The 12886-nt window shown below is 41.7% G+C and overlaps 1 protein-coding gene across 4 annotated transcripts in view; it reads left to right on the plus strand.

The window, feature by feature from the left end:
• The window catches only part of prkar1b (protein kinase, cAMP-dependent, regulatory, type I, beta), a 56547-nt gene that overhangs the window by 26647 nt on the left and 17014 nt on the right, over window positions 1–12886 (plus strand). For all 4 annotated transcript variants that reach the window (XM_079366643.1, XM_079366645.1, XM_079366642.1 and 1 more), the window contains 2 exons: window positions 7489–7550; window positions 11741–11787. In XM_079366643.1, coding sequence (XP_079222769.1) covers window positions 7489–7550; window positions 11741–11787 — 109 coding nt within the window. The remainder of the gene's footprint in view (window positions 1–7488; window positions 7551–11740; window positions 11788–12886) is intronic.

Consider the following 12886-nt stretch of genomic DNA (forward strand, 5'->3'; position numbering starts at 1 on the left):
TGTACTGTCTGTATTTATGTGTGAGCGTGCACGAATAATGTGCAGTGTAAACACCTCTCAGGTTTAAACAGCCTCAAAGGACAATTTGTGACCTGATCTGTTTCCCAAATGCTTATCTTGTTCCAAAGCTTGTCTTCTGCGAGGTGGGAATGAGCGAGGGAGGGGGAGAGGGCGGAGAGGAAAAGACATGCCCGCAGGACAGCGGCATGTCTAGTGATGTTCAGCGATGTGTCAGGGAATGTTTGTATGTGAGAGAGTGAGACAAGAAGAGAGAGGGAGTGAAGGGGAGGCACAGCTCTTGGTGACTGTACATAATGTATGTTTTATCTTTGATTATATAGCTGTGTAAATTCAGGGCGATATCTTCTCTTGTACTTGCGAGGTGAAGAAGAGAGAACGTTTTCCTGCTTCTATCTTTCTCCTTCCAGTGACAAGTCGCCTGTGGACACATCAGAGAGGGAGAGGCTTAGTCCTGTCAGCGCCTGATTGAGCCTGACCCTTTTTCTTTCCGACTGTAGGAAGAGCTTGCTTTTCCCTGCCTTGCAGCAACAAGCAAGACAGCCCGACTGGGAAGGTGTGAAAATCCCCCAAGTTCTGAAAATAAGTTCTTGATGGACACCAAATGGAAAATAAAAGAGAAAGATTATCAAGAGCAAAGAAGAATACAACAGAGCAACGAGAGAGAAGGGGAGAAAGTGCAGGGTTGGACATGTTTGTGATGCTTCCAGGCTGACATCATGGCTGCATCAGCAGGTGGTGTCGTGTCACGCTGAATACACACAGCAGTCAGAAAGGTTCAGGACTCCGATTTAGACTTTGATTCATTTCTTTGTCCAGCTCAGATCAGACAACATTCAGCTGTAACATATGAAACACATCTCAAAGGAGTGACCACACATTGGTCAGGTGAGGTGTGACAACTCTTTTCAGTTTTAGTGTTGTTTATTATTATTATTATTATTATTATTATTATTATTATTATTATTATTATTATTATTATTACTATTTGAATCAGAGACAGTGCACTCTCAGAAGAGAGGAGACTCATTTCCGTTTGTTTTCCCTGGGCAGGTGATGGCAAGAGGTAAATACACATCAACCAGTCATGCATGCACGCACACCCTCACCACACACACACGCACGCTCATGCACACTTCCACTTTGCACTGCAACTATATTCTCCACTGTCAGCCATGTTGGACAAGGAGCCCTTGACAATCAGTGTTTGATTAAATGTGAGTGAAGAAAGAGGAAAGATCATTTTTATAATTAAGATTCACTGGTGACATCATGAGCTACTGTAGTTGAAGTGGCGAGAGATAAAATGCTCTCATGTTGTAAAGATAAGAGAGGTCACGTGAGTACCTGAACTGGAACAACATCTCTGCTTCTCGCTCTTTGTCTCCCGACTTTCTCAAAGGAGGTCTGATCATTATCATACATGTACATTAATAACAATGTTCTTCTGCAGCAGTGCACAGGTCAACCAAATAACCAGCCGTGGCCCTGAGGTGCTACCTCATATCGAGAGACGCACATCTACACTTCGAGGCTACAGGATGTGTGCAGGTTTACACCACTTATAAACCGAGCAGGGCCAGGTGTGTCGGTTTAACACACCGTGCTCCCTGCCACCTATTGGCTTTAAACACAGCTTCCAACGTTCAATGACACAGCATTTTCTTTCTAGTGCTCTTAGACCTCCAAGTTCGAGAATGTTCGCCCCAATTAGATCAGTGGGACCGAAATATCCAGAGCGCCAATAAAAATTAGAAGAGTTTTCACAGTGCACTAGACCATTTCAAAGTAAAAGAGCACTTAACGTGTTTTTGAGCGTGTGGTGTTTATAATAACTGCAGTGTGAGAGCCTCAGACCAAAGCCAGGAACAGATTCTGAAAAGGTCACTTGTGCTTTAGAAAAGTGACGCTTGTCCCCTTCCTTCACCCGGCTTTGGCCTCCCCTCTCCTCCCTCTTTGTTGACCATCTTTAAGTGGTCGTTGCCAACAGCCATAAACTGTTATGTCCACCTGTAAACCCTCAAGACCACCTCTGTGCTATGTGCTGGCTCATATATTCAGTATAGGCCGGTTCATATCAACAAGAGGGACCAGGTTAAAACTTGACCTTATTTTAAAAAGGGAAATATTCAGAAATGTGCATAAAAATACCAACATATTGCCATGGTACTTTTTTTATCTGCACAAAAGTGGATATAAAACTATCCCAGCCAAAAGCTTCAGGAAGAAATGTGTCGGCTTGATTAAAACTCTCTTATGCTTATCCTTCCTTTATGAGTCAAAAAGAAAAACAGTTAGTGAAAACTAATTGGTTTCCATTGTCTGAAGATTTTTCTCTTTAATAAATCTGACAGTAAAGGGGAAGAAGAAACAAACCATGATCATTTTGTTTTTCAGACGCGACATGTTCACCAGTACATTCTCAGATATGTTGGCTGGGGTTGAAAGTCTGTGTACTAAAGTTACAGACTGTAGAAGCCCACTCAATCTCCCAAAAATGTCAAAAAATGACTGGGCCTGATTTGTCTATTATGTCTCGTTGTACAGTTACATAAGCCTAATGGAGTTTGTTTCCCTTCCCCTCAGATTCTCAGGTCTGAAACGGTAAGCCGTTCGTACGTCACAGTCCCTCCATTTTTTTGTCTCTAGGTAAAAACAAGGTTCATGTTGCGAGCCTTCTCGTCATACACATCCTCAACGTGTGCTCCATTGTTATATAATTAGACCTTCCTCACCTCCCTCTTTCCCTCTCTTCTCCTCCTGCTCTTGCTTTCTGTCTGCGCTGTGTATCGGAGTGCATCAGTGTGTTTACCTGCTGACACGTGCCGCTTTACATAATGAGCTGTTGCATTGTTTTCACAGTAATGAAGCTCAGATGGCTTTTCTTTTGCTCCATGTGAGTAACCTTGGCTTGTTGTGCTCAGGATATTTAACTGTACATCACTTAGTCAGCCTCATAAAGCTGTTTTCCTTCCTACTGTGATATGCCCACAATGAGTCATAGAGCGGGCTAGTAAACATTTCTGTTTACCTTCATCGTCACTGAAAACACTCATTTCTCTTTTTTGTGCTATTTTGTGAGTTAACTTGTGTTTCACACATTATGCTGACTCATCAAAATCCTTCACCTGGCAGTCGAACCAAGAAATGTTCTGTCATTGTGTTTTTCATCAAGACCTGCCGCTTTAAATTTGTCGGGAATGTGCATTGTGCTTTTTTGAATCCCTCAAAGATTTTTAAATTCCAGGCAGACTATCATGAAAATGCGTCATAAATCAGTTTTTAACAAAGCATTCAGGGTTTTGTTCAAAAATGTACGATCCATACTTCTTGGGTTGTAAATCAAAGGTTTCATCATCATACAAGATCATTGTCTCTTTTGGGCAATGATGCAAAATTTGATATCAGTAAGTTTGCGACTTTAAAATCCCGTAACCCATCTGCAATCATCTTCTGGTAGACGACGTGCCTCTGGGAATTCAAGCAAGTTTCTCTGCAAATTCATTGAAGCCATGAATCAGTCTTTATTTGTATAGCGTCAATTCATAACAGGTGTTATCTCGAGACACTTTGCAAAAAGCAGGTAGAGGACCTTACTCCTTGTCTGTTAACATTAACAAAAGAACATCGTTAGGTTTACAAAAAGCCGTAGTGTTAAATAACTTCCAGTCACGACTTACCTTTTCGTCTTCTTTTACTTTGTATTGATGATGTTGAATTGTTGGTGATGGAATCTGTAATCATCACATGCTTTCATAGTGTTTGTTTTTGGTGTTTGACAGATCTGTGTGTCCTCGTACATGGGCAGTGATTCCCTCTCTTCTATCAGATCTACAGAGACATCAGAGATGGAGCTTTGGCCTGCGTGACTAACATACTGTATATCCCTGCTGCCCTTGTTGGCCTTCAAGTCTTACACTATCCACTGTATATTTGGTTTCTCCAGGCCAGGAATGAAGTGAACTTGCAAAACAAAGACCATTGTTCTCATGCGTAACACTAAGCGATCTCAACTACTATCAACTGCGGTAATGAAAATTAATCATTCAAGCACTTACGGCATCGACTGTGTGCCAGCCAAACCAGTGGCACATCGCTGCCAAGCCAAGACACAACTTGGAGAGTCGGGACATTCCTCTATGTGGAGCAGTTGTTGATTGTTTTGATTATTGCAAAATCTCTTCCACACAAACGAGTGAACATTCTGGATGAGTTCCCCATTAAGGACTTGTGTAACTCAACATTCTGCGGCCCATTAAGAAACACAAAGACGAGGCTGCACGCCGCACAGTAAGAAAGAACCCTCTGCTGTAAACGGCTTAATGGCAGCGGAGTGTGTTGAGGGAGTAAGGTGAGAGATAAGATGTCTGCTGCTGGAAAAAAAGAAGCCTCTTAGTGAGAGGAGAAATGAAGACAAAGGAGGGTGAGGTAAGCAAGAAAGGTCCTCATCAAGCCAATCCAGCTACAGCAAGCAGGCCTGATTTTATTTCATTAATGAGTGAAATTCCTTGAGCTAACTGCCTTTTTATGGGTGTTTGAGAACAATGGAAGGCTGTTGCTGTGTTGTTGTTTTGTGTGTGGTTGTGAGAGAGTAAAACTTTTTTCTATCATCCCCGAACAAACACACACGCATGATCACGTAAAGATACTCCCTCCTTGGTACAACTTACAACCTTTAAATCATCGTACAGGTGTTCTTTGTATTGTTCTACCATCACTTGATCCTCCGGTGAACTTGAATCTGCAGCTTTAGTCGCCAAGATTAATATGTGTTCTGTCATCTGTGCTGCATGTGATGTCATCTGGGAAAAGACTGTGTGCACTGCAGGAATCATTGTGAGAGTTACAAGTAAGATGAGGCAATTGCAGCGATGCACTTATTTCTCACTACAGTACATTGTGTGAAGGTGCACATCCATGTTTTGAGGGAGGTATGTATATTAGCAATGACAAAAGCTTTGTCTTCATTCCAAGGGGGAAGGGGAACTTCCTTGCTCCCTTTAGAGTCTGCAGGGTATCTCTGCCTGTCTCTGTCGGAACAGCACATCCATTGTTAGGGGTTGTGGAGTCCTCTGCTCCTTCATAAGGTCAGAGGGGCTACAGGTAGCGGAAAGGACAAGATTAATCACCTCATCCGGGACAGGCAGGGAGGGGGCGATAGACCAAGAGATGAGAGGAATAGGTGGGGCAGGGTTAGGGAATTAGAGGGAAGACGGGGGTAATTGAGAGGGGAGAGGAAGGGGAAAAAGTTATCGGGGAGCAGACGAGGAGGAAGCTGAGGATGAAGAAAGGGAAAGAGAGACAGGTAGAGACGAGGGGAAGTAATTACCTGCGTCAGTGTCTTTGTTGTGCTCAGCGGTGCATTCAGCGAGAGAGGCATGGCATGGAAACAGAAAGGTGGTCAAGGGCAATTACCGCAACGCAGCTTTACTTGCCTTTGATCCCCCTGCTATGACTACATACTGCTAGTTTAGTTTTGAGCAGCGTGTAAAGTTTGCTGTGCGGTACATCATCATCAGCTATGCTAAAGAGGGTTCAGCAGATGTGTTAGCAATCCTCAGTAAGCTAGCATTGAATGTTTGTCCCATTTTAATTTCCCTTTTCATTTTAATTCGTTCCTTTTTTTTTTCCTTAGGTCATCATTTTTTTTAATCAACGCATCACTATTATTCCTCAATCTGGATCTTTCTGCTTCTAAGTTGTGTAAATAAACAGACCCCTCGGTGAGTGCAGATGGTCACAGATGTGAGGAGCGTTTCAGGCACTCAGACTGCAGATGTTGCCCTGACTAATTGTGATCAAAGAGTTTCATATTGCGTGTCTTGAGTGTGAGTATGTGTGTTTTAATCAGGAATGTCCACGCCTTGATGTTTTGTTCTTGCTGTTGTGTGTGTGTGTGTGTGTGTGTGTGTTTGCATTCTGACATGCACAGCTGAGAGCATTGGTTGGCATGCTTAGGCCAACATGACACAAGCTGAGTCGTATTTCAGAGCGGGTCCGTGCGTCTGTGCTCGTGCAGTTGCAAGTCTTTTTATTAATAAACGTGCATGCGTGTGTGCACTTTGTGCCCTGGTGTGTGTGTGTGTGTGTGTGTGTGTGTGTGTGAGTCAGTGGCCAGCTGCATCGCGCTGGGCCTACCTGTGGGTGTATTTGGCCCCAGTCCACCTTCTGAAGTCTGCTTTTTATTCATCGTCACATAAACAAATACCAGCAGGGTCCGTTCACTTCCAAATCACTCAATAACATCCTCAGATCTCCATTCAACATCTGTTGACCTCAAGTTTTTTTCTTTCTTTTTTTTTTTTTTTTTCTACCGGGAGGTTCAAGTGAAGCAGCACTTATGTGTGTAGAGTGCAGAAAGGTGTCTTTGACTGTGTCAACCTTTTCATTTCTAAGTGCTGCAGAGGCTCAGATTCTGTGGAGAGCGCAGACACATCCAACACCCACACATTATTTTGTACAAAGCTGTGTGTTTTCAGTATATACTCAAACGCAGACAGACTGGTGAAAACACACACATTCAGTGTCACACACTCCCCACATATATCCAAGAACGGGCTGGAACTTGCCCCACATTCACTCAGCAGCTCTTGTATGCCTTTGATATGCCTGACCCTCTTTATTGTTTTTTCTATATTTCTCTATAAGACAGGCGGTATGTAACTGATTAGATAGATAAATATACCCCGAAGGTGAGAGACAAGCAGGGAGGAGAAGAGGAAGCACACCTGAGTGTTCTCTTGTCCCAACACATCTCAGCAGAGGAACTTTAATCTGCTGAGGCTTCATGCATTTAAACTGCACGATTAGGAAGAGTCGAAGAGGCGCTTTCCCTTCTGGCCTGAAACAGAAATTAAGTGCTTAGGCACAGCCCTTGTTTTGTTTGTTTTCTCAGCGCTACTTTTTAAAGATACACTCGGAGATAAAGGCTGTGTTCAAGTCTAAACCCAGGTGCAGCACTAATACACCGTAAAGATACACAGAAAATGGTTGACGCTTATTTATGCAGTTTTTTTTTATGACAATATTTATATTTACTTTTATTTCCAAATACAACTTGTGATACATAGGTAAAATAATAATAACGCCAAAGCGCTTATAGACTAAGTCTAAACTGTGTTTTTTTTTCTGAGACTCTGAAGGTTTTTAATTGTGGATGGTTAGTGTTTGTTTGAATGTGGATAAAGTTAAAGAAATCAGTATTGTACAGATTCAAGTGGGTGTGTTTTGTGTGGGTAATCCAGAGTCCTCAGGCCTTTCTCTTTGGCTTTGGTAACTGAGTTTACACAGTGATGATGGCTTCTCTTTCTGCTCCATTATGCCACTCTCTCACAGAACAGAGTCTGCGTGTGTGCGCGTGTGTGTGTGTGTGCGCGAGTGAACAATTCGGTAGAACACCATAACACGAGGTGTGTTAGTAACCACCACGTCCTCTCTCCCCTCTCTTCCCTCCCTCTCATTCTCTTTCAGTGACATTTTTGATGCCATGTTCCCAGTCACCCACATCGCAGGAGAAACAGTCATCCAGCAAGGTATGTATTTAGGTCTGCTTTGATGGATGTTGCCACAATTATTCACTTTTCCATTATGGATTAGTTTGACTTAAAGCACAAAAAAATCCTTAAAACATCGGATGTGGTGTCTGTAAAGTTCAGATATATGTTTTTTGAGCACTTTGATTAAAAAAAGTGGATAATCACTGGGAGTTGAAATAAGCTAAGGCTTAATGAAGACACGTATTTAAATATATATTTCAGGATATGTTTAGCTCTTATATTTAACCACCTTTATTTAAGTTCCACCTTTGTTTAAGCACAGATCTCACACCTGCAGGGTAAGAGAGAATATAAATCACACCATGTAGTCATTAACAATACAAGCTCAACTATCACATAGCTCTAAAACAGCTGAGAAAGTTACTACTCCCGGATGTTAGGTTGTTGCCTTGACTGTGCAGAGCAGACTCAGTTATACTGTTTAAATGTGCAGCCAGAGGCAGAGGGGTTTTTTAAACATTAAATAAGTGCAAACATGAAGCAAATATGAACCCTACCATGAGTTGTAATTTACACTATAAATGTCAATATTAAATGTTAAATGATGATGAATGTCATGACTTAAATATGTGCAGATGGGTACTGAAAAACAAAGTTGTAAAAAAGTCTGTTGCACAGAAGTAATAAGCTCAGTCACATGTGTCTTTCATAAAAGGCTTGAAAGCCACCTTTAACTGATGCTCTTAAGGGGGAGTAATTATTCAGTAGAAGCTGAGTGTTGTTTAATGTCAGTAATTCAAAGGAAAAACGTACTTTAGATTTAAAGTAACACTAACTGAGTATAAAAGCTCCAAGTATAGAGTGTAATGTTGTTGACAAAATCATCCAGTTAATAGAGGACTGAAGAAATATTCATAATTCAGAGCCATCGTTGCTAAGTGCAAAGTCACACAAAGGCACTTTTTCCACCGTGAAACTCGTTGTGTACTCAGCGTTGGCATCCAAATAGCACCCAGACTTACACGCTAATTTAAACATCTTCACCATGCCAAATGATCACACTACTGTTTGTGCTGCTAAGATAGCATGCACTTAATGCACCACTGTTCATGTTATCCCTCCACTCTTCATGCCCCACTCATACATTCCCCTGGTTGGTCCAGACTCCAGGTCCCTCTCTGCCCGCCCACGCTCGTCAAACCCTTGTGCACTTTGAAGGAACACTGAGCTAAGCAGGGCCAGACTGTATTTTTATGGTCACCCCCACTGAAACGCAGACAAAGACACATGACATTAAATCATTAAAGCGAACATTTTGCCTCCTGCACATTGCACGATAAACCTTGTTGCAAACTCTCATGAAATCACAGAAATGACACGTTTGCATATTATCATACAAACACGTTGCAGGAAAACTCTGGGTTTTTTACACTGACTGGATCGCACACTCACTCACTCAGTCACTGGCCCCATACTCTGAGACAACATCCTGGATTATCAGTCCTAATTTGGTGATAATAGGTCGAGCTATCTTGCAGGGCCCCCAGTCCCAGACAGTCCATTGTTATATACACTACAGAGTGTGGTATACAGTATATACAGTACAGCGCTGAGGTCATTCCTAATGTCTGGACTACTGTGCAGCTTCAAATAATCAGCCCTGCTACAGGCCCATCACACACTATTTAGACACAGCCTGGAGTTATCGACTCTGTGGTTCGAGTGGTATTTAAACAAGGGAGAATTAACTGTCATTAAATGGAGCATGGAGGTATTTTCAGAATAATAGTCCTAAATGATTTTTAATGAAGAAATACATTATTTATGATTTTTAATTTGAAACAACAAAACTGAAACAAGGCCACAGTGAGAACACCAGTCTGCGTGTGTTTGTGTGAGTGTGTGTTTGTGTGCGTGTGAGTGTGTTTGTGTGTGTGTGTGTGTGTGCATGCGCCTATGTGTGAGAGCATGCACTATTCAAATATTTGCCTGCACTCTGAGGCACAGGGGGAATGGAAAGGCGCAAAACAAAGACTCAAGCACCAAAGTGATAAAAGACAGGAAGAGAAGAAGAAAGGAGAGACAGAGCGAGAGGGAATTGAAAGAGAGATGGATGAGATGAAAGAGAGAGAGAGGGAGAGAGAGAGACAGGGAGATAGCAGTAGGCCAGGTTGCAGCAGGTTGTATGTGTGCCTGCCTGGGGTCTCCTCTGGGACAGACCATCAGACAGACAAGGAGCGTTTTGTGTGACAAATAGAGCTGCATGATTAACGAGCGCTCCCCTCTCAGTATTAATTAGCCGTGTGAACTCCTGTGAACTTTAAACACAGGGCGCTCTCAGCCTTTCAACTCTTCAGGTGAACTTATACACACACAAACACACAGTCGTACACCCTTCACTTGGTACATACAGAATGAATACACATACGCATACTTTAGTTAAATACTCAGGCCTCATTTCCCACTTGAGCCTCTGAATGGACTTGTATTTATATCTTATTGTAAGAGGTAGCTGCAGGGTGAGCTTCATATTGCTCATGTATGTGGCTGTCAGTCATCCATATTCATTTCCCTTGAGCCCTATGTAACGGATAGCATAATTAAAGGAACACTCCACCATTTTTCAGCCTTATCTTCAGACGAGACGCTTTTAGCAGACATCAACCAACCAGATCACTTCAAGGTTGATCATTGCTATGAAAGCACAGAATCCTCCTGTCATTGACACAACAGGGATCCAGTGATGAGACCAGACAACATTGTCAGTCGACATCCTTGCACATAGGAAAACTGCAGATCAGCTAGCTGATATAATGCCTTATCATTTAATTGTGGTCTAAATAGCTGCATTTTTGTTCCACTCTGGCAAGCAGACATCCCAGAAGGTCCTCCTTTCTCATGAGCTGTGCACCATTTAAGCACAAGATATGCTTTATTAATCATGTGTGCGGTTATAAATTTTTCAAACTTCAATGACAAACTAATTCTAAGCTGTCTCAACATCTTCAGAAACAGCTCTTCTGGTTATATTAAGTTAGTTTTTTTTTAAGCTGGTTGTTTCATATTTGGCCTAATTTAAAAGAGTTAATCCAGCTGTTCTAATCTGAAGAACAATAACAATCTAACTGTGACGTGACAAAAACAAACACAATTGTTGGACACGCTTAATGCCTGTAACGTTCATATTGCAGCTACTGCAGCCTGTTGAATGGCTGCATGATGCTGAATCTACCGAGTAATACTAAATTATTTGGATGAGTTAGTAATTTTACCAAATATTTATTAAAAAAAAGTTTTATAAAAACAGTTCTATCAGCTGTATCAGCTGTTTCCATCCAATTAGAAGACATTCAAGGATGTCTGAAGCAAGTTTTCGATCAACCAAAAGTCATTATTAAATGTGATGTGTTTTTATAAAAGGTTTTTTAAAGGAACATTGTGTCACTCTTTTAAAGAGCTAGGCTACCTGAGTGTTTCCAGCGTTTTATGCTAATATAGCATTTGAATGTGTTGTTCTTTATCTTCTGATCAAAAAAACGTGTATTATAAACTATTCTTTTGAAAATGTACCAATTAGTGGTTGAGGTGTGAAAATGGCCAGTTGTCTACTTTTGAGAACCAAAATAAATCTCAGAGTAACGTCTCTTCTCTTATACTACATCTTTCTTTTTACTGTAAGATTGTTCTGATTTGTTTTAACCGGGCATGCTAAGACAACTCTGTTTCATAATTTCCACTATTAAGCTACACAAGCAGCTGTAGTCAAGGCTGCTGTGACTGATAGTTTATTGGCAGTCCCAGTGAAATATGCTTTGTGGAGGAGGCAGAGGCATCTCTGATGCTGGGCCTGCACTGAAGCTTTTAAAGACCCCCACCATCCCACCCGCACCAGAAAAAAAGTAACTCAAGAACTTCAGCAGTTGTTCTTCAAAGAAGAAGACATGGAAGTTGACAGATGTGAGGGGGAGAGTGTGATCATATGTTTGCCTATGTGGATTCAGGAAGACAAATCCTTACCATTTCTAAAAACAACAACAACAACATATATCCTCCTTCTCAAAGGAAAGAGTATTTAAGAGTTTGACCAGTGATTTAAACCCCAGATGCATTTCAAGTCCTTCCTGAAAACTTAAGCAGGAGGTGGCATTTAAAGGAAAAGGAAGGTTCCTAATGGCTCCAGCTCCCGCTTTCTTTCTGCTGTCTCACACACTGTCTCTTCCCTCCAGGCGATGAAGGAGACAACTTCTATGTGATTGACCAAGGTGAAGTGGACGTAAGTGGAAACACAAACACACACAAACAACTCACGTTTTCTTCCCCATAAGATGTTGCTTTCATTTGATTTAAATCGGCTTATGTAGAGAAATCTAACATAAAGGGAATTCCATTATGATGTGTGCCGCTGTTATCATTTATTATCCCTCTTTTGAAGAGAAGGCTATCAGAAGGATTTAGACTCAGTGGGAAAACCCGGCCTTCTCCACTCATGTTGAGACAATGATACCCACTAACAATGGACAGGTTGTATTGGATTGCCCCCATGTTTTGTTCTCTTCAAAGTTCGGTTCCACTGAGATGACAATCTGGACATGTCTATACCCACCTCTGCAGCTATCCACAGCAACGTAAAGGCAGCCAAACTGAGAGCACCTTTTGTCTTAGTAAGCCTGAAAGAGAGCGACTGAGTAAAGTGGATAGATAAAACAGGAGCTGACGGAAAGTTGAACAGGAAGTGACCCCATCAGCTTGTCGAGTCATTAGCTAAGAGGGATAAACAGGTTTGGAAGCTTGGCGGAGTATTGTCAATCCACCTGGGAGAGACAAAGTGTAGAAATTCAGAGATGGTGCCAAGACCTGCTGCATGAAATTGCATTGTGTTGGATGCTATCGTAACAAATTCTGACAAATAATATTGGGCCATGACTTTATCTAAATCTGGTTATGAGCACATAAGCACCTCTATTTAAGCTGCTGTTTAAGATGTACAATTTAGCCAAGTGATGCTGAGAACATCTGCATCACTTTGGGATTTAAAATGCCATATTTCATCTTACCTTGGTACGCTATTATATAGAGGGGTATTCCCCTCTTTTCCTTTGCATGATGCGTTTTTTCATGTTCCTGAATATCTACAGTGTTAGGAAGTCTTGTGTAAGATCAGATATTTCCCCTTATCACAATCCTGCTCTTACAATAGAGGGTTTTTTGAGAGACCCTTTGTTTTTGTTTTCACAACTTATCTATCTCTGGCGACTCTCTTCTCGAGCAGATCGTGGGTCTAGAGGTGTTACAGGCAGTCTATCTCATTTCCTCAAATTGATCCCGCCCTAAGCTGTGTTCCCTCAGCTCCAGAACCAATCATGGCTTATATT

Source organism: Symphodus melops (assembly GCF_947650265.1).
Source record: "Symphodus melops genome assembly, chromosome: 17".
Lineage (NCBI taxonomy): Eukaryota > Metazoa > Chordata > Actinopteri > Labriformes > Labridae > Symphodus > Symphodus melops.